Source organism: Nematocida parisii (genome assembly GCF_000250985.1).
Source record: "Nematocida parisii ERTm1 unplaced genomic scaffold supercont1.4, whole genome shotgun sequence".
NCBI lineage: Eukaryota > Fungi > Microsporidia > Nematocida > Nematocida parisii.
Genome location: NW_013524649.1, coordinates 110,859 through 129,838, shown reverse-complemented (window position 1 = coordinate 129,838; position 18,980 = coordinate 110,859). Strand labels below are relative to the sequence as shown.

The following is an 18,980-nucleotide window of genomic DNA, read 5'->3' as shown; positions in this document are numbered from 1 at the left end:
GTATGGTGCTACAGCATGCAACTTTCAATTACGCAGTTGGTCATAGGCACGCCTCCATCCATAAAACACCCGAACATTCATATTGTAGTGGATGGTGTAGAGCGAACATATAATGAGAAAAGCATACTAGCTGAAGGAAGAAAGGCATTTATAGAAGTAGATGAGTTTTGGCTAATTTACACCGATAGTTTCGCAATAAAGAGCGGATGTAATGCATCTATCAGCATAACAAGTAATAACATAACAGTTGGATCAATTGTAGTTAATAAACTTCCACTAGGAATAGGAAGGTATTATAAAAAAGAGTTTAAAATTCAAAGACACTTGCCAGATAATATGTTTATGGACATAATTGTAGAAAGGCTTGCACGGCGTGATGAAAGTACAGCTGAAATTGTGGCAGATTTAACAGATTCATTCAATCACCTCTCTATTCCACCAAATACTCATCAGACGCCTGCATATATTGAAACCACAAGAACAGGAAATGATAAAGCCATTTACAATATTGGTTCTTTGCTTACTGAAGAGCAGCCTGGCATGCCTACCTCTAATAAACCCAATGCTTCTTGTTTAAAGCAAAGCATGGCTAAGGAAGCAGCTATTCCTGCTGTTAATAAAGAAAAGAATTCAGCAAAGCCTTCTGCCCCTTCCCCACCAAGCAATGCAAAGATAGCTATTTTTCCTATAAAAGAAGGGGCTGTGAACAACGCTGCCAAAATATTTTCTAAAATGCCCTCTCCGCCAGGAATGCGTGTGTTACCTGCAGTTAATATCCTAGAGAAGACGGATTCCGCAATTAAAACACTTTTCCCAAAGGTTGGCTGGAAACCAGTTTTATCTATCAAGGGGTCGTTGTACGAAAGCCCCGTGCTTAATGAAAGCGAGCTATCTGCCCGGTGGGTGGAGATCGAAAATGACTTTAAAAAGAAGTTCTGTATAAAACGAGAAGTGCAAAAAACAGACTTTCTAAAAAAAGACAATGCAGTAAAAAAAGAAAGAATTCTATGCGAGCGGCAAGAATTTCTTCTGTCAATTGTTTTTGAATCGCTTAAAAAATCTAAACTTTCCTTGGACCACATTTGCAATCAGTTAGTTAAATGGACTGAGACTAAAGAAGCTATAACTGATATTGACAGCATAGTTAATTTATCTGCTGTTTTCCCCCATAAGGATAACTGTAATAAAATTATAATAGCAAAACATGCTCTGACAGAAGTAGAAAGCAAAGTAAAGTTTTGTCTAGAGAATTCATGCACAAAAGATAAATTTTTACTCATTAAGTATGTGCAATGGGCAGATTCCTCGCTTGCATCTCTTATACACACGCTTCAGGAAACAAGAAAGTCTCTTATTTTTGTTGAAAATGACAAACAGCTGCCGCGGTTTTTGATGCTTTTACTGCGAATGGGAAACCTAGTCAATTATAAATATGCTGAGACAGCAAACAAATTCCCTGCTAAAGGCTTTTATCTTTCATCTGTGAGTGCCTTTTCGAAATGCTCTGCTGAGATTATTAATGAAGATGGACGAAAAAATTCTTTATTAGAGTTTCTAATCATAACAGTGAGTGATAAAATTGACTTTAAAAAGATAGTCTCGTCCTATTCCTTCTTTAAAACCATTCAATTAAAATCACTAAAGGACCACTATGCCATGGTACGCACCGGATATGATGAAGTGAATCTATTAGATGAATTTGTTGGAAAGAAGGAGAAATTACACAGAATATTTCTTCTAATCAGAGAATGTGAATATCTAATATCAGAAATAGACACAAAAATATTTGTTCTTTCTAAGCTATACGCAGATACTCCGGAATATATTTCTGAAAACATGATAGATGTAATCACTTCAATAGAGAAGTGCAGCCATTTATTCAAATAGTCCTATATTAATAAAGTATTCATAAATAACTGACAAAGCATTTCTTCAAGCGTGTCTGCTGAAATTGATTTTTTTTCAACCGGAAGATCATTAAATATTTCTACTGCATGGTCAAGCCCCTCTATCCCAGTCATTACTTTAATGTCTCCTGACTCTATGTGAAGCAGCTTCATTTCAACCTGGCCATTAAATATAACGGACTCTTTTACTTTGTATTCCTTTGGCTTGTGTGCTTCTTTTATAATTGGATTAAGTATCTGCTTGCACAACTGCAAAGATATATATGTAGGCTCGGCTGCTCTTGCCGATTTGTTCTTCTCCTTTTCTTTTTCTTTAGACTCACCTGCTGCAGAAGATGAATTGTAGACATATACATAATTATTTTCTGAGACATGCGAGGTATACGTTATAACTGCTTTGCCATTAATTGTGTACAGCTGTATTTCTCCAATATAACTGGATGCTCCTTTAGACAGGCCCCATTCCAAAAGAGTTGTTTCAAAATCCTCATGTTTCTCTGTGGTAATTAGCATGAAAGGCAGAATGAAAAATTATTGGATACTTGTGTTTTACACTTTCTAGTATATGAAAATAAAAGCAAGTATTCCTAAAATGGGAAGTATGGAAAAGGAATCTACTACCGAACACTCTGCGCCTGAACATAAAGAAACCATGTTTGGAATTGTTATTCTGCTGCTTTTTAGCGCTATTACAATAATAGACATTATAATTCTGTTTATGCCAGGACAGAAGACTAAATAAATGCAAAAAGAACATTAGAAGTATTATTCTGCCTTTGTGCACTAGGGCTGTCTGGGCTTTCTTTTATTTATCTATTAATTTCGGGTTATATCTAGTTTACTTATATTGTTGCATCTTGCTGCATTTATACTGGTCTGCTGTACGCGTATACTATAAAATTCTTCTTGGTCTTATGGAAAAGTGGCAATTTATATTTTTCGGGTCATCCTTATATAATTTATATAACAGTCTTTTGTATAAACAGTCTTAAATCATCTCAAAACATATTATCTGTCTTTATTTTACTTTATATATTTCACCTAAATACTCTGTTCTTTCTATTTTGTAACAATATGATAGTTGGTCTGCCATGCGGACAATTCCATGGCCTGGTTGTTTTTGACAGGCTGCTAACTATTTTACTCATCTGTTGCATATTCAGAACATCACCTATCATAATACTAGAGCGGCAGGCTTTGCTGGCAAGAAGTCTCCTGAGCTCTGTAAATATTATGTGCTTTCCCTCTTCTATATTGTCTTCCTTTATAGATTCAATCACTTCAAGCAACTCGCTTTCTCCATATATTCTATCCTCATATGATGGGACTTCTATTAGTTCTGTTAACTCAGCGTTTAACCCGAATCCGTTTCTTTTTACATATTCCATGTTTTCTCTTATCACATGCATGTCATATTCAGTCAGTTTGACTTTCATAGGTTGTATTAATTTTTGTTTCTTATATACAACTGTACTCCGAAGCTGCTCATAATTAACTGCCTCATCCGCTGCGTGCTGGTCTATTATGTACATATGTATATTGCCCTCTTTGGCAAGTGTGCATATTATAAATCCATTATTGAACTGGCCAACTATTACCAACTTAGATAACTCTTCTATGGTTAAACCTATTCCACTTTCATATGTGTGAGTAGTTAGACATTCATTTTTGTCTATAACTATTGCCTGTATTCTTTCGTCTTTTACTTTGCTATGCGGCTTGTCATGTATTTCTGAAACATTGCATTCAGACTCATTAATTTGTGAACTAGAGTCCTTTTCCAGTGTAATTATATCCTCTCTAGTTTTACTACTTTTTTTACTAGCAATTTCTTCTTTTTCCAAATCAGCTGCTGGTATTTTATTTTCTACCTCTTCTTGCTTAGCTTTCTTAATGATTCTTGCGCTATTTCCAATTTCTGTGCTCTGTTGACTAGCACTTTCATTGTTTTCATCTGTAAGATTAAATATAACAGGAGGTTGGTTTTTTTCATTCTGTGCAAGAGCTTCCTCTATGTTATACTTGCTGATTCTGCTTATCTCAGATAGTATTGTTATTTCTTTATCCTCTAAAATCTCTAAGTTATAAAACACCCGATTGGAAATAGTCAGCCCGCTCTGCACAGCTTTTTCTACAGAACTTTTCTCAAGTATTCTTGATTTGTTATGAATTACTCCTTGTATTCTTTTTTCTTTTTTATTACTTCTTGCGCTTTTTCCGCCTTCTTTCTCTATAATACATTCTAGAATGAAATACTTTCCTTTAAATACTATTCTTACTGAATTCGGTATATTATATATCTGTATTATCCTTTCAGTGATACTTAATGGCTTGTTAGCTATGCTATATAGTGTGTTGTATAGTATGCTTTGATTCTTGTACAGCTTAAATTGTATATTATGCACCGTATTATACTTTCTTATATCTTCTACAATGTATTGAATATTCTTGTTTAAGTTGGTCAATAAGTAATTGTATCTAATGGGGTTTAATGCATAATAACTAGATATACTTATTGTCGTACCTTTGCTGTCTTTATACCCCTGCATAACTGATACTTCTCTGCTTTTTGCATTGATTAGTTTCTTTATTCCATTATAGTTAGTATTTATACTAAAATCGCTAACCAATTTTAAAGAATATAGTGTCATCCCTTTATATCCGTACATGTTATTCTGCCCATATTTTGAGGTCCCTCCCTTCATTAAAAAATACTCGTTCACTTCTATTCCTGTTCCATTGTCTTCTATTAGGTATACTATGCTTTTGTCAACCGTGCATATTGTAATTGTTATTGACGTGGCCTGTGCATCTATACTATTGTGTATCATTTCTTTAATTAGCCTATGAATATCTGGAAGTATCTGCTCTGTCTGGATTATTGCACTGTCTTCATTAGAAAGTATTTTTATCATAAAAAATGAAATGGAAGGAAGACTGCTCTTATATTTGTAGGCTTTACAAAGAATTGCTTAATAACAAGGAGAGTTCAGTTGAAGTAATGCACAAAAAGATAAACCGGCTAGAAAGCCAGATGCGAAGAAGAGCAGATTTATTAATTAGACAGCTAAGCATACTCCAGCGAGAAGAGAAAGAGTTAGAAGATATTTTAGAAAAAAGCATTCATTAGAAATATTTTGCGGCACAGTCCAATCTCCTAGTCTTATTTTATGTGGGAAAAACGTATGATACTTAAATATTTAAGTATATGGTGTGTGGTATTTAGTGTATTATAACAGATGTGCCTGTAAAATGAATTGTTGTAATAAATATTCGGGTTAGAAATTATTAAGAACATCCAACAGGTATAATAAATACTTGGTACAATTTATATTCCTGTAATTTATCTTTATTTTTTAGTTTTTATTAGAAAGTCTTCAATTTAAAAAATGATTCATGTACAGTTTTAATTCAAATAAATCTTAAAGGAATTAATAATATGGAAATAGTTTAGATTTTCTTGCCACTTGGTAGCTGTAATAAAATATGAATATAAAAGAAAGCCACACACAATTAAACAATATTTTTACACATTTAAACTTTTGAAGTATACGAATTCAACAAGATTATTTGGTTAAATAATAGAAAAACTAGGTATATTTAGAAGAGAAACAAAATTGATATAGGGCTGGATTAGTATAAATAAAAACAGCCAATATAAAAAAGCAATTTTTAGATATAAAAACAACCCATGAATAACACAAATCATACTGTTGTGCTGATTTGTATGAGATTGTAGATAAATACCGTTCTGTTATTTATTTAAGTCTCTATATCTAATGAGTATATTCTTGATAAAGCAATATACTTTGCTGTGCTTGGTAAAAAGCGAATATTATAAAAGACAGCCATGGGCCTATTTACTAAGTTCTAATAGAAAGAAGGTTCTTGAATAGAGGGAGTTTAAATACTGCTCTGCTTGTGCTATTTGTGTGAACCCTTCTATTTTCTTTAATTTTGGAATGTATCCTGATGTATGTGGCATAAATACTCCTATTTTACCCTTTGGCTTTAAGATGCTCCTTCCTATTTCAATTACTTGGCCAAAAAAGGGCACTGTAGAAATTAAATAACTATCGCTTCCTTCAACATACTTATTTACCTCAGACGTTTTTTTCTTGACAGTTTCTCTTTCTCCGTATGGAGGATCGCATAAAATTACATCTACTGTATTATTCCGTAATATACTTCTATTAAATATATCATGCGCTCCTATCATTAAAACCCGGCTACGTATATTGTACATATCGAAGTTGCTGTATATGCTTGTGTTAGGCAGCTGTGTCTTTATTCGGGCGTTAGTGTGCGCAACTTCTCTACCCTTAAATTGCTTTTCATTTATGTCTGTGCCTATTACACTTGCGCCAGCTAGAGCACCAGATAATAAAATACTTCCACTTCCTGCGTAACAGTCTAAAAGTATTGTCTTGTGTGATACACCCGCCATATTGCATATAATAAATGATATTTCATTATCCATTGACGTATTACCTATAAACTGCCTATCCCTAACAGAAAATCTTAAAAACTTTTTCCTGTTACTTTCATTGTATAACACACCAACCATACAAAAGCTTTTTTCTTCTATAATACACACAGTGCTTACAGGATTAGTTAAATCTACCTCATATGAAATGGCTAAATTATCAAGCAAGTACTTGATAGCAAGTGGTTTATTGCTACACACACAGTCTATTTTATACCTACCAACTATTTTATTGCTAATATCCACAAGAATCTCTTTGGTCAAAGATCTATTTAGCTTTTCTTCTATACTCATCTCATTGCATTCTTGACTAGCTATGTCTATCATACTATAATTTAGTAATGCTATGGCTCTGCTAACTAGAATACTTTTTTTCAATACATAGTCTATAGTAGACAAACTAGCGGTGACTATACTATACTTAATCTTTTCGTCAATAACTGTTCTATGCACAGTGTACTTATTATGTGTTGCATTTAAAAGACTGAATAGCTCAGGAATAATGAATGCATTATATCTATCCACGTGTAAAAGAATGAAAATTTGTTCACCCTCTTTTTCTACCATAAAACTGTAAAAATAATTTATTGTATAGCTTTACGCACAGAAATCTGTATTTTCCTATAAAACAGAAAGAATCAATTTAAAGAATTCTATTTAAATAAATACCCGTTTCTACAACAAAAGAATTTTATAAGAGAAAAGTGTAGTATAGATATTTTATATATCCCGAAATAACCCGAGCATAAGAAAATTTACTTTTTAGGAGAAGTAACATAATCAAAAGAAAGCTAAAACAATGCACTAACAAATAAGATAACAATAGAAAAGAGTTTTTAAGCCAGTAAAATCACTGAATTTCGGGTTAATTGTGTTGTAAAGACAATTTATTAATAAAGATGCATTGCATGTATTATATAATGGTAATTGTACTGTGATATGAATATTCCAAAGCTTCCTAAAAAGCAATTCAACTATAATAACCAGTTGGAACAAACAACTAAAAACAAATATGAAACATAAAGAATAAAATAGTAGAAGTGTTTACTATTCTATGCAGGCAGAAATTAAAAAAAGCACAGAAATACTTTCTAAAGAAGCGCATAAGGTATACTATGCAATAGAACAGCACAACCTACACTTAGACACACTTGAGCAGCAAACAGAGAAAGTAGAAAATAAGAGCAAAGTGCTTTCTAACAAGTTGCTGAAAACAATGAAAGAAATAAGGAAAGACGGAAGAAATACCATTATTATAGCGCTTACTATAACTCTTCTAGTTCTTATTATATATTTACTCTAAGACACAGTAATATGTTTTTATATATAACAGCGTATGTTTAAGAACAGTTGGCTATATACATAGAAAAATATACCTTTTATGTATATATAGGAGATAGAAGTTCACATTTAAAGAATATTGTAAAAAACATAAACTACTGTGTAGAATAAGTAATTAAAATACAAAGAAAGCTTGTTTATATCTAATAGAATGATTTTAAATTTTGGGCCTTTATATTTGTGATTTCGTTGAACGTGTGTAAAAGTTTTAAAAAAATGAAAAAGTAAAATATTGCAATGGCCAGACGAGACAATAAACTAGTAATAAAATTTGGGCAAGTGACACCATCATATGCAAAGTTAGTACAAGAATGCCGATCATATTTTGAGCCTGGTGTGGGGAAGAACTTAAAAGAAGAGAAGAAATGGAAGATAAAGGACTATATACAGTTAGCAAAGCATTTTTCAGCCTCGCACTTATGGGTTTTTTCGCAGTCGGAGGAGCACAACAACTTAAAAATTGTTTCATTACTGGAAGAGGCTGGGAAGACATTCTACTTTAAAGTAAACAAATATAAATTTGGGCTTGAGATGTTCCAGAAATCACACGGCATTGGAACGCGAATGAATGGGTACTTTGTTATTCCTATTAATATTGACAAGTCAGATCCAATTATCGATCTAGTAGATGAGATCAAGAACAACAGCAAAGTCTCTCACTTAACAAGCAGAGCAATTGTTATTAAAAAGTTGTACGATGACAATTACTTATTCACAAATTATATGATAAAGAAAGAAGAAAAGCCGGGTGCAGCAAATCAAGTCAAAGTGACTCTTGTTGAGATAGGCCCAGCAATGAGTTTAGAGCTGCAGAAAATAGAGAAGGGTATTTGCAGCGGAGACGTGGTATATCACAGGTATATTCACAAAACCCCAGAAGAGCTAAGAGAAAGAGCAAAAATCCTTAAAAAGCGAGCAGAGGAAAAATTACAAAGAAAAGCACAGCAAGAAGAAAATGTAAGAAGAAAGAAAGAGAAGAATGCGCGCCGGCCACTTGTATCTGAGAACAAAGAGAACAGCGAGACCGAAGAAACTGCAACAGAGGATGAAACAGAATAGGCATTCTCCAATATCTCACGTATTAACAGAATAATTAATTCCGACTATGAATCAGTTATTCTGGCTATATACTAGGTACATTCAAAATTGCAAAGAATAAAATAGACAAATGCAGTATTTACTATTAAACAATTTCTTACAAACAAAGCATGCGGTGTGTGAAATCACATAGATTTCGGGTTATATATATTGTTTAGAGACCATTCTTTATACCATAAATATACTTAAATATTAATTTGATTATTGATAGTACTAAGTATCAAGAACAAGAACTGCGAATAATATAAAGCATACTTTTTATAAGGAAGAAATGGTGGATAGTGTATCTACTCGTATACTCACACTAATAGGACTTGTTAATTTGTTTAAACATAGTATTTATTAAATATAAATGATTTTTTGGGACTATACTTTATATAGTGTGAACTATGCATAATTTATTAAAAATAAAATATTATTTATGGCTTACATATAGTATGCCATATGAGAGGAGTATAAATATACTAGAGAGAGGCAGACTGAAGAGAGAGAAATTATTAAATAAATCAATAAGAAATAGAATATTTAAGAACAACTTTATAAATAGAGGGGATCGCGATATTTTATATAAAATAAATCAGATAGTTCAGAACAATCAAGAGTAAGATAAAGTATAAAAAATTTTAGAGGGCTTTTTATATATGAAGGGCGCTGCGCAGAAGACAAAGGCAAGTTACAGTTTACAAATAAAAAGAATCCTATTGTTTATAGAGCTGCTGTGGCTGGTGTTATTTAAACAGCAATGTCTATATTTAAATAAAGAAACCAATGTAGACTGTTATGGGAGACAATGGTTATTTCCTGGGATAATGGCATATTGTAGTGGAGATGTTGCTAGTAGTGCCAATCCTAGTAAAGAAGAAAAGTCTAAAATAAAAAGTAAATATAGGACTTTAAAATCCATAGTGCGGGATTATACAATTACACTAATAGATAACACAAAGCAGCAGGCGCCGATGCATACATCGGCTGCAGATTTTATGGAGAACAAAACATGGATAGATAATGTGCCTTACATAGAACAGAATAGGAATTCAATATATACATTATGCATTAATGGAAACCATACTGAGATAGAATATTATGCAAAAAATCTTATGTTATGGATCGACTCAATAGGTGTCCGGTTTGATAAGCTGCAATTCAATTCATCAAAAATGCCTAAAGTTCCGAGTGTTATGCTGAAGCATTTTTCACTCAAGTGGATTGAATTTAAAGATTGCGAGATAGGTACTGCTACATTAGAAGCATTTAACTATGCTCCAAATGTAAGAGATGTACTTGTCATAGGAACATCAAAAATAGTCAAGTCTAATGACGGAATAGATAGCACTAAAAAAAAGATACTGTACTTGCAGTCCCTAAAATTTAAGCATTTACTACGAGACAATACCCTAATAACCGATGTTTTTGGTCTGTTTACATTCGAGAATTTGAAATCTGTTTCATTTGATGGGACTTATCTGAGCAGCTTTGACTTTTTGCACGGTATAAACAAAAGCTCGCTGACTGAGCTGAATATAAATGATGAAATCATAGAAAAAATCAACATTAATCTAATATACAAATTCAAGAACCTAGCTAAAATGGTAATACAGACTGATAAACAAGAGCACTATAATATAGATAGAATAAATAGTAACAATACGCTGGACAAATTGTGTAATATTGAATTGCACTACAGCATATACAGGCACCTGAAAAAAGAAACTATTGGTTTGTCTGCACCTAAAATAAAAAGCTGTGTGCGGATAGGATTTCCAACTTATCATGGAACATCTAACTATGCTATAGTTAAGTCAGAATATGATCCAGAACAATCAACAATAAATACGTGGGTGCCATGTGAAATATACCGTACATCAAGCTTTTCAGACTTCAAGTATCCATACACAGATGTAAAGGCCAACATGTTCAATATATTTCTAGTATCGTGTGAAAATGAAGGAACCAAGTATTACATAAAAGCAATGTATGATTTGATATTTCAGTATAGAAAAGCAATGTGTGAATATGTTATGATCCATATATACAACAGAGGAAAATCCCAGTTTAATGAAAGAAGCTTCTTTTCTTTTTTGGGATCAATTGAAACAGAATCAAAAAGATTTTTTATAGTTCAAGAGGGTGAAAAAAGAAGTTTAGAGAATCTTAATAATATATCTGTATATAAGTGTGCTCTAGATGAGAAGAAAAAAGGAAATTCTGCCATTATTATAATGAGAAATCCAATAACTTATAAAGATCCTGAAAGAATTTGTGATCAGCTAGGTATAATAGAGCAAATAGTATCTAATCCAAGCTATAAACAGAAATATATTTATAGCTTAATTGGTAAAAACCAACCTCCAGACATACAAATAGATATAACAAAATATTATAATGATAACAAAGTATACTATAAAAAATTATTCTCCAAACTAAAAAGTAAATTATAAAATAATTATAATTTCAGACTCAAGGACTATAAAAATAAGTGTAAAATGAAAAATTCCAATTTTTAATATATTCCAGCTATGCCATAAAAATACAGAATATTACTTACATACAACCAAACTGTATTTATTAGCAGATGCCTGCCAATAATATATAATAAAAATATAGGTTTACTGAATTATCGGAATTATCGGGTATTTTCCGGAAAAGTGGAATTACTGCTGTTTATTATATGTTAGTCATTATATAAGTAAAGTTTAGCAAGAGTCGACCATAGATAATATAGTGCAGCAAACAGTGTTAATTGTCTTAATAGTCATAGACAACAGTAGATAATATTGTTTATACATCTTATTAGCTTTTTGAGTTTGAACTATTTCATAATTAGATGGGTGTTTTCTGTTGAGACCATCTAGATAACTTATCTAGCAATATATCCGTTGTATCAGTGCTTTTTATCTCCGTAATGTATGGCTGGGCCCATTGTGAGAGTTTGTGCCTGTATCTTATGAATCTTTTATCAAGCAAAAGCACACAGCTGTAGTCATCCTTAGTTCGAATTGATCTACCAATTGTTTGGTTTACTGCCTGCATGCCTTTATCAATGAAGTATTCTTCGCCTCTTTTCTTCTGAATTAAAAGAGTTTCTTCTGTAGGTTTTGGCAGGGGTATCCCGCATATGATTAAAACTCGGCACATTTCATGCTTAAAGTTAATTCCCTCACTAAAATTTCCCCCCATCACACAAACCATAATTACTTTCTTCTCTTTGGACAGAATCCTTTTGTACTCTTGAATGCTGGTGGAGCTTTCAAATAGAAGACATGCAGGATTCGCTGATTTTTTCTCCAATTCTGTTTTTAGCTTTAGCATAATGCTTTTAGACTGCACAAACAGAAGAACCCCGCCACTTTCTATTTTTTTATAGTATTGCAGTGCCAGATTAAATGCTCGAATGATTTCCTTGTCTCTTTCGCTGTATACAAAAGAATAGTCGCTGCAAAGTGCAACATATACATTTTTGCATATAGATGGATAGGATTTGCGAATTACTTCTCTATTAAACAATAGCGACAGGTCGGAGGAGTGTGTTAGCGTGCCGCCAATTGCCAAAATACTTTTAATATCCTCAAAATATGAAAGATAGTCTGATGGATATATGTTTCTAAATGATAGTTTACTACTTTGTTTAACAATATAGCTATGTTTATCACACTCGCCTAGAAGCCTGGCCAATTTGCAAATTCTTCTAAAAATGGCTTCATTCTGGTTCTCTACATCCTCCCGGCGAATAGGGAATATTTTGCTTGGCAGAAATCTATCCATTCTCTCGGTTATTTCCAAAAGGTTTATATGGTCTAGCTCAGAATCTATCAAAAACCTATTTATATTAAATAAATCTATTTTGTTTTCTTCTTCTGCCTGATTTGCACAGGATTTCTTAAAATACTCGCATATCCCAGATATAAAGATAAACAGCTCTAGAAGGTCTACTTTATACTTCCCCTTCTGCCTATTCATATACTCAACATAATGGGGCAATATCTGTGTTACTTCACTCTCACTTACACACACAGAATACTCCTCTAATACAGCATTGAATAAATTATGGGCTTCATCAATTATTAATACAGATTCATTCATCTGAATTCCAAGCTCGTTAAAAAAGTCTTTCTGGAGAAAAAGAGAGTATGGAAGAACAATAATTCCTGCGCTCTTTGCCTCCTGTTTCAAGTAAAAGTACGGGCATACTTCACACGAACTTCCCATTGATAGTGCATCCTCAATAGATATTCCCTGCTTACGAACAGCATGGTGCTTTCCCTCCTGTAAATTATTGTAAAATGAACACTTTTTATCCTTTACAGAAATACGGCACATATTATTTATGTCTTTAGACGAGCGCACTATTGAATTAATACACGTATGCCTGCGAGATCCTAAAATCACACCCTTTACACTTATTGTTCCGTGAGTATTTAGCTCTTCTAACTCTTTAATAACTTGCTCTAATTGGCTATGCGTTCTGCATGCATATATAACCCGCTTGTTTGTTCGGTTATACAAACTTTTCAGCAACTCCATATTGTCCTTTGATATACCAGCAGAATCAAATACACTGTTTCCTACGTACTTAATTGCTGTGATTAGACTAGAAAGAGTCTTTCCAGTCCCAGTTGGGCTCTCTAAAATACCAAGTGCACTTTTACTAATTATTTCCGTTGCATCTGTAATAAAGTCTTTCTGTCCTTTGTATAAAACATAAGGAAGATTACACTTCTTTATAAACTCCCTGCACTCATTTTCCAGCTTCTCACTAAAAGCGTCGCCACCCTGCGCCTTGCATCTCTTTACGCCCTCCCGTATCTCCCCCATCCTAATAAAAATATAAAATTGAATCATACATTTATCCTTACGAAATTCGAAGTATTTCAGAGTTTATAAACCCAAAGGAATTATAATGCAATGAAGCAGCATATAACCCGAATACTCCAATTAACATCCCATAATGTATAACCCGAATTATACAGTGCATAAAATATTTTATATTTATAAACAGTCTCTCCATATATTTTTAAGAATCAGTTAAACCCAGTAAAAGAATAGTATTAAGCCGTATTGTTGTATCTATAAGAGATATTATTTATTTAATGCAGGATGCCATAGAAGAAATCTTTGGCCATAACTCTGCACACTCTTTGGCTACTGGCCCAGAAATAGCAGTTCCTTTAATTTCACCCTTTGCAGTGATAACTACTGCTGCATTGTCTTCGAATGAAATGAACACTCCATCCTTTCTTCTCCATGACTTTCTTTGTCTAATAAGAACAGCTGGCACTACTTTCTTTCTCATGTCTGGCTTACCCTTCTTAACTGATGCTACAATAATGTCACCCGGTGCTGCAAATGGAAGTCTGTTTAGTCTTGACTTGCATCCTTTAACTGCAATAATCTTTACTACCTTGGCTCCTCCATTGTCTGCACAGTTGATGACTGATCCAACTTGCACTCCTGCCGTTATTTTATAACGGGATGCAATTCTTTTTAATCCAGACTTTTCGTTCTTTCCTACCATTATTTATTACTGGGGGAGTGAAAAAAGAAAAGTTAAATGAACAACAATAATTTTCAACAGAACTTTAGAATAGTCCATAAAATAGGAGAGGGGGCATTTAGTACAGTGTACTTGGCAGAAAGGGAAGAGGGTAGAGGAAAGGTTGCAATTAAGAAAATTACACGTACCACGGCCTCTGGCAGGATAGCTAATGAACTTAAAATTCTAATGAGTCTGCAGGGAATGAAGAATGTTATTGAAATCATTGACATTTACCGGGAAGAAAAGGAAATATGCATTGCATTCCCATATATAGAAATGACTGACTTTAAAGAGATGATTATAAAATCAACCATATCAGATATAAAGTACTATATGTTTGAGCTGCTAACGGCCATACAGGGCGTTCATTCACAGAATATCATCCACCGTGATATAAAGCCAAGCAACTTTCTGTATAACTTACAGACAAAGACTGGGTGCTTAATTGACTTTGGGCTTTCTCAGAGAATAGAAAAAAAGGAAGGGGGCGAGGATGCAAAGGAAGAAAGTGCTAAAAGAAGAATGTTCTTTTTTAGCTCGCACATATGCGGGCAGAATAAGCCTGTAATGCCCAAAGCGCCTGGATATATTGTTAGAGACACCCGGCCAACAATGACAGCATCTCGATCAGGTACTCGTGGATTTAAAGCCCCAGAGGTGTTATTTCGGGTCGAAGCACAAAGCACTGCAATTGACATATGGAGTGCCGGGGTGATTCTTCTGTCTCTTTTATGCAGAAAGTATCCGTTCTTTACCTCTAAGGATGATATAAATACGTTGGTGGAGATAGGAAGTATATTCGGAGATGAAGAGATGAGAAAAGCTGCAAAGTTTTACAAAAGAATATGGAAAAGCAATATAGAAGCGTGCATGCATCCGGCAGTTTCCTTTCAGAAAATAGTAGAGATAGCAAATAAGAAGGATGCGCAGTTTCCAAGTTCTGTCTTTGACCTGCTAGAAAAGATGCTTAGGCTAAATTCATCTGAGAGAATAACAGCAGATGAAGCACTTCGGCACAAATTTTTTAGCGATTAACATACTCCAATAAGTATCTGTGCATATTCGGGCTATTACTTTATTATCAGTGCAATAAGTAAATAAATAATATCTGTTTATTTGGTATTTTATCCAACAAATATATAGGATTGTTTTATATTTCAAGCAGTGCAACCTTTTAACTTTGACTTACACATCTTGGAAGTAGTAATATATCTTAAAGAAGGCTTGCAATAATTCCTGGTATGCATAAAAAGTGCCCGTATGCAAATGAAATTCTCCAGATGTTTAGGGTCTCTAGCGGGCCATGAACCAGAGGAACCATAAAGTATGTAAAAATCAAAATGTATCCAGACCACCCAAACATCTCACATATTGTTCTATAAATTATAAAGTTGCTTCTAGGCGTGGGAATGTCCTTAATTAAACCAATCAAAAGAACAGTTGGTATAGAGATAAGCATAGATTCTAAATTCATTGGGAATAGCAGCAAGTGCCCATACGATATAATCGATACTTTTATGTGCTCTTTCAAGCGTATGTCTGTAATGTTTGTATCCACGGGCGAGTCAGTTGTTTTCTCGTCTTCCTTTAATTTTTCTTTTGGCTCTTCTTTCTTTTCTTCTTCTGTGAGAAGTCTGTTTATGCTGTGCATAAACTTAGACCCTTGTATGTTCCATAGAGAAAAGAATTCATGCGCTCTCCAGAAAGTTACAAATGGAAGCAATCTGACATTCTGCATGTTATTGATGAATGCTATTTGGCAAACTGCTTCTTCAGACAGCCATAAGAATGCAATGTAAAATAGCTTGTATGCGTATAACACTGAATATCCAAAGCCTATTTTACAGTAGCTTAGCATGTTATTCTGCGCAGTCTCTATATAACTGCATACAGCTCTATAAGAAATTATAAACGCAAAGGAGCATATTGCCAGTCCAGTAGAGGATGTTATAAGCTTGCTGTACTTGTGCATTACATAGTCCTCTTTTATGCTTATAATTTCTCCCTCATTTTCTGTTTCTCCAACAATTCTTTTTATGATGGCTTTGTCTTCTGTCTCTACCAAGTATAAATATCCTGTGCTAAGCCACTTTTGGTAGGCACCAAAGCTCATGACTGGGCCATACCGGATACCTGGCAAAAAGAGTACATATCCAAAGTATGCCATAAATCCGTGTGTCCGGGGAAGATACTCCATGCCAATGTATAAATACTTCATAAAGAATGCTGTTAGTGTAAGCATAAAGAATGAATTCTTCTCGGAAGAGTCTCTAAATGCGTATGCAACCACTAAATGCACCAGGTTCACTAGAATAAACACTTTAGTTCTCTTCTTTTTCTCTTTAATTGGAATATATGATAAGATTAAATTAAGAGGAATTCCTGACAGTACAAGCAGGAAATTCTTAAGTTGGTATATGCAAGAGAGAACCAAGGCACCAGTTAGCATATTAAACACCTCCCTAACAAAGAATCGATTTGTAACGTGTGGTGTTATTAGTCCGAATAAAAATGATAGAATTATGCCAGTAACCGCATTTATATCTTCTGTTTCCATCAGTTTAAAGCAATGCTCTGTTCCTGTGTTAAATGCTGTGCTGCCAATCCGAAATCCTTTCTTAACTAAATCTGATAATGACATGGGCATATTAAAAATAAAACATTTTATCCTTTATGCTTGCATTATAAATAAAACTTTTTATACAATCGACAGAAAATTATCTAATAAAAATGTCTAAGCCCCAGAATGTTTTAATCCGGCTAGGGCGTTCGGCTGTAGTGATTTATTGGCATGCGCTGCTGATTTGGGCCAAGCTCATCTGTGTGTAAATATTTTAGTGCTTTATAAACTTGCAAATATGCACAAAAATTTTAATTCGCAATGTCATTGGAAATAACGTGCAGGAAGAATTCCTCTGGCGGGCTGCATGCTGCGTGCGCCGAGATAGTTTCAATTATAAAGAATGACACGGAAAACAAAGTTAAAATAAAAGATGTTATACAAAAGATGGCAAAGAAGCATGGGCTGAAAGACACCCCAAAGCTTTCTCAGATACTGTCTACTGTCTCAGAGGAGGACACGTCAGTCATTTCCCGGCTGAAAGTAAAGCCTATTCGGACGGCATCTGGAGTTGCGGTGGTTGCCGTGATGGCCAAGCCGCACAGGTGTCCGCATATTGCCATTACTGGGAACATATGCGTGTACTGCCCAGGAGGGCCTGACTCTGACTTTGAGTATAGCACGCAGTCGTACACTGGATATGAGCCAACTAGTATGCGAGCTATTAGAGGAAGGTACGATCCATACAGACAAAGTACCGATCGGCTCAAACAGCTTTCTCTACTTGGCCACAGCGTAGACAAGGTGGAGTATATTATAATGGGGGGAACATTCATGTCGCTTGATAAAGAATATCGCAGCTGGTTTATAATGAAGCTGCACGATGCCCTTACTCGAAGAGAGTCGCACACTCTGGAAGAAGCAATATTCTTTAGTGAAAGAAGCACAAGCAAGTGTGTAGGCATAACAATAGAAACCCGGCCGGACTTCTGTATGTCCCGACACTTAAATGATCTGCTGTCGTACGGGTGCACCAGACTGGAAATAGGTGTGCAAAGTGTTTTTGAAGACATTGCCGTAGACACAAATAGAGGGCACTCTGTGAGAGATGTGTGCGAGTCTTTTAAGCTTACAAAGGACACGGGATATAAAATAGTCACACACATGATGCCGAATCTCCCAAATGTTGATATGGAGCGAGACATCCTTCAGTTCTACGAGTTCTTTTCAAATCCTCGGTTTAGAACAGATGGGCTCAAAATATATCCTACACTTGTGATAAGAGGGACTGGGCTATACGAGCTGTGGAAGAACGGGAAGTACACAAACTATTCACCAAATGAGCTAATTGACCTGCTTGGGCAGATATTTACAATGGTTCCGCCATGGATACGGATATACAGAGTACAGAGGGATATTCCAATGACTTTGGTCAGCTCTGGGGTAGAGCACGGAAATATTAGAGAAATTGTTCTGTCAAGGCTCAAGGAGCAGGGTCTTTCTTGCAGGGACATCAGAACCCGTGAGGTGGGAATTAATAACATACACACGAATGAGCTTCCAGAGAAGGTTGAGCTGGTTCGCAGGGACTATGTTGCAAGTGATGGATGGGAGACATTCCTTTCGTATGAGGATACCTCCAAAGACATTCTAGTCGGCCTCCTCAGACTGCGAAAATGCGGGCCTTCTACTTTCCGTGAGGAATTATTGGGAAGAGTTTCTATAGTAAGAGAATTGCATGTTTACGGAAGTGTTGTACCAGTTAAAGGAAAGGACTTTTCAAAATTCCAGCACCAAGGATATGGGAAAATGCTAGTAGAAGAGGCTGAGAGAATTGCAAGAGAAGAGCACGGGTCTTCAAAGCTGGCAATCATCTCAGGGATTGGAACCCGTAATTACTACAGAAAGCTTGGATATGAAATAGACGGAGTGTACATGTCTAAAGAACTGTAATGAGTGCACAGCCAGAATGTGTATAAAGTACGCTAAAGGCTACAACAAAGTAAATTTAAATCAATAAACATATATAGCATGTCATAATCATATTATACACTT

The 18,980-nt window shown here is 34.6% G+C and overlaps 12 protein-coding genes across 12 annotated transcripts; 6 read left to right on the top strand and 6 right to left on the bottom strand.

Annotated features, from left to right (window-relative positions):
• Nucleotides 1–15: 15 nt before the first annotated feature.
• NEPG_01642 (uncharacterized protein) lies at nt 16–1,892 on the top strand (the record flags this gene model as incomplete). Its single annotated transcript, XM_013204016.1, has 1 exon — nt 16–1,892. One exon carries the CDS (start codon nt 16–18, stop codon nt 1,885–1,887), a length of 1,872 nt encoding a protein of 623 aa, XP_013059470.1. The 3' UTR covers nt 1,888–1,892.
• On the bottom strand, nt 1,822–2,420 carry NEPG_01641 (uncharacterized protein; the record flags this gene model as incomplete). The annotated part of the gene is made up of 1 exon (XM_013204015.1): nt 1,822–2,420. One exon carries the CDS (start codon nt 2,418–2,420, stop codon nt 1,890–1,892), a length of 531 nt encoding a protein of 176 aa, XP_013059469.1. The 3' UTR covers nt 1,822–1,889.
• Nucleotides 2,421–2,923: 503 nt separating this feature from the next.
• On the bottom strand, nt 2,924–4,822 carry NEPG_01640 (uncharacterized protein; the record flags this gene model as incomplete). The annotated part of the gene is made up of 1 exon (XM_013204014.1): nt 2,924–4,822. One exon carries the CDS (start codon nt 4,820–4,822, stop codon nt 2,945–2,947), a length of 1,878 nt encoding a protein of 625 aa, XP_013059468.1. The 3' UTR covers nt 2,924–2,944.
• An 830-nt stretch (nt 4,823–5,652) lies between these two features.
• NEPG_01639 (uncharacterized protein) lies at nt 5,653–6,960 on the bottom strand (the record flags this gene model as incomplete). Its single annotated transcript, XM_013204013.1, has 1 exon — nt 5,653–6,960. The coding sequence occupies one exon, from the start codon at nt 6,958–6,960 to the stop codon at nt 5,764–5,766; it is 1,197 nt and encodes a 398-aa protein (XP_013059467.1). The 3' UTR covers nt 5,653–5,763.
• Nucleotides 6,961–7,447: 487 nt separating this feature from the next.
• On the top strand, nt 7,448–7,867 carry NEPG_01638 (uncharacterized protein; the record flags this gene model as incomplete). Its single annotated transcript, XM_013204012.1, has 1 exon — nt 7,448–7,867. The coding sequence occupies one exon, from the start codon at nt 7,448–7,450 to the stop codon at nt 7,694–7,696; it is 249 nt and encodes an 82-aa protein (XP_013059466.1). The 3' UTR covers nt 7,697–7,867.
• An 85-nt stretch (nt 7,868–7,952) lies between these two features.
• Nucleotides 7,953–8,909, top strand: NEPG_01637 (uncharacterized protein). Its single transcript, XM_013204011.1, has one exon. It carries the CDS (start codon nt 7,972–7,974, stop codon nt 8,791–8,793), a length of 822 nt encoding a protein of 273 aa, XP_013059465.1. The 5' UTR covers nt 7,953–7,971; the 3' UTR covers nt 8,794–8,909.
• A 564-nt stretch (nt 8,910–9,473) lies between these two features.
• On the top strand, nt 9,474–11,431 carry NEPG_01636 (uncharacterized protein; the record flags this gene model as incomplete). The annotated part of the gene is made up of 1 exon (XM_013204010.1): nt 9,474–11,431. One exon carries the CDS (start codon nt 9,474–9,476, stop codon nt 11,268–11,270), a length of 1,797 nt encoding a protein of 598 aa, XP_013059464.1. The 3' UTR covers nt 11,271–11,431.
• Nucleotides 11,432–11,527: 96 nt separating this feature from the next.
• On the bottom strand, nt 11,528–13,705 carry NEPG_01635 (uncharacterized protein). Its single transcript, XM_013204009.1, has one exon. The coding sequence runs from the start codon at nt 13,669–13,671 to the stop codon at nt 11,653–11,655; it is 2,019 nt and encodes a 672-aa protein (XP_013059463.1). The 5' UTR covers nt 13,672–13,705; the 3' UTR covers nt 11,528–11,652.
• A 207-nt stretch (nt 13,706–13,912) lies between these two features.
• On the bottom strand, nt 13,913–14,344 carry NEPG_01634 (ribosomal protein L23; the record flags this gene model as incomplete). The annotated part of the gene is made up of 1 exon (XM_013204008.1): nt 13,913–14,344. One exon carries the CDS (start codon nt 14,342–14,344, stop codon nt 13,913–13,915), a length of 432 nt encoding a protein of 143 aa, XP_013059462.1.
• Nucleotides 14,345–14,380: 36 nt separating this feature from the next.
• On the top strand, nt 14,381–15,451 carry NEPG_01633 (CDC7 protein kinase; the record flags this gene model as incomplete). The annotated part of the gene is made up of 1 exon (XM_013204007.1): nt 14,381–15,451. The coding sequence occupies one exon, from the start codon at nt 14,381–14,383 to the stop codon at nt 15,398–15,400; it is 1,020 nt and encodes a 339-aa protein (XP_013059461.1). The 3' UTR covers nt 15,401–15,451.
• A 35-nt stretch (nt 15,452–15,486) lies between these two features.
• On the bottom strand, nt 15,487–17,012 carry NEPG_01632 (uncharacterized protein; the record flags this gene model as incomplete). The annotated part of the gene is made up of 1 exon (XM_013204006.1): nt 15,487–17,012. The coding sequence occupies one exon, from the start codon at nt 17,010–17,012 to the stop codon at nt 15,579–15,581; it is 1,434 nt and encodes a 477-aa protein (XP_013059460.1). The 3' UTR covers nt 15,487–15,578.
• A 234-nt stretch (nt 17,013–17,246) lies between these two features.
• On the top strand, nt 17,247–18,957 carry NEPG_01631 (elongator complex protein 3; the record flags this gene model as incomplete). Its single annotated transcript, XM_013204005.1, has 1 exon — nt 17,247–18,957. The coding sequence occupies one exon, from the start codon at nt 17,247–17,249 to the stop codon at nt 18,876–18,878; it is 1,632 nt and encodes a 543-aa protein (XP_013059459.1). The 3' UTR covers nt 18,879–18,957.
• Nucleotides 18,958–18,980: the final 23 nt, after the last annotated feature.

Bases quoted from the DNA above. Each gene is read 5' to 3' on its own strand.
- NEPG_01637 (XM_013204011.1), top strand. From the start codon at position 7,972: ATGGCCAGACGAGACAATAAACTAGTAATAAAATTTGGGCAAGTGACA.
- NEPG_01635 (XM_013204009.1), bottom strand. From the start codon at position 13,671: ATGATTCAATTTTATATTTTTATTAGGATGGGGGAGATACGGGAGGGC.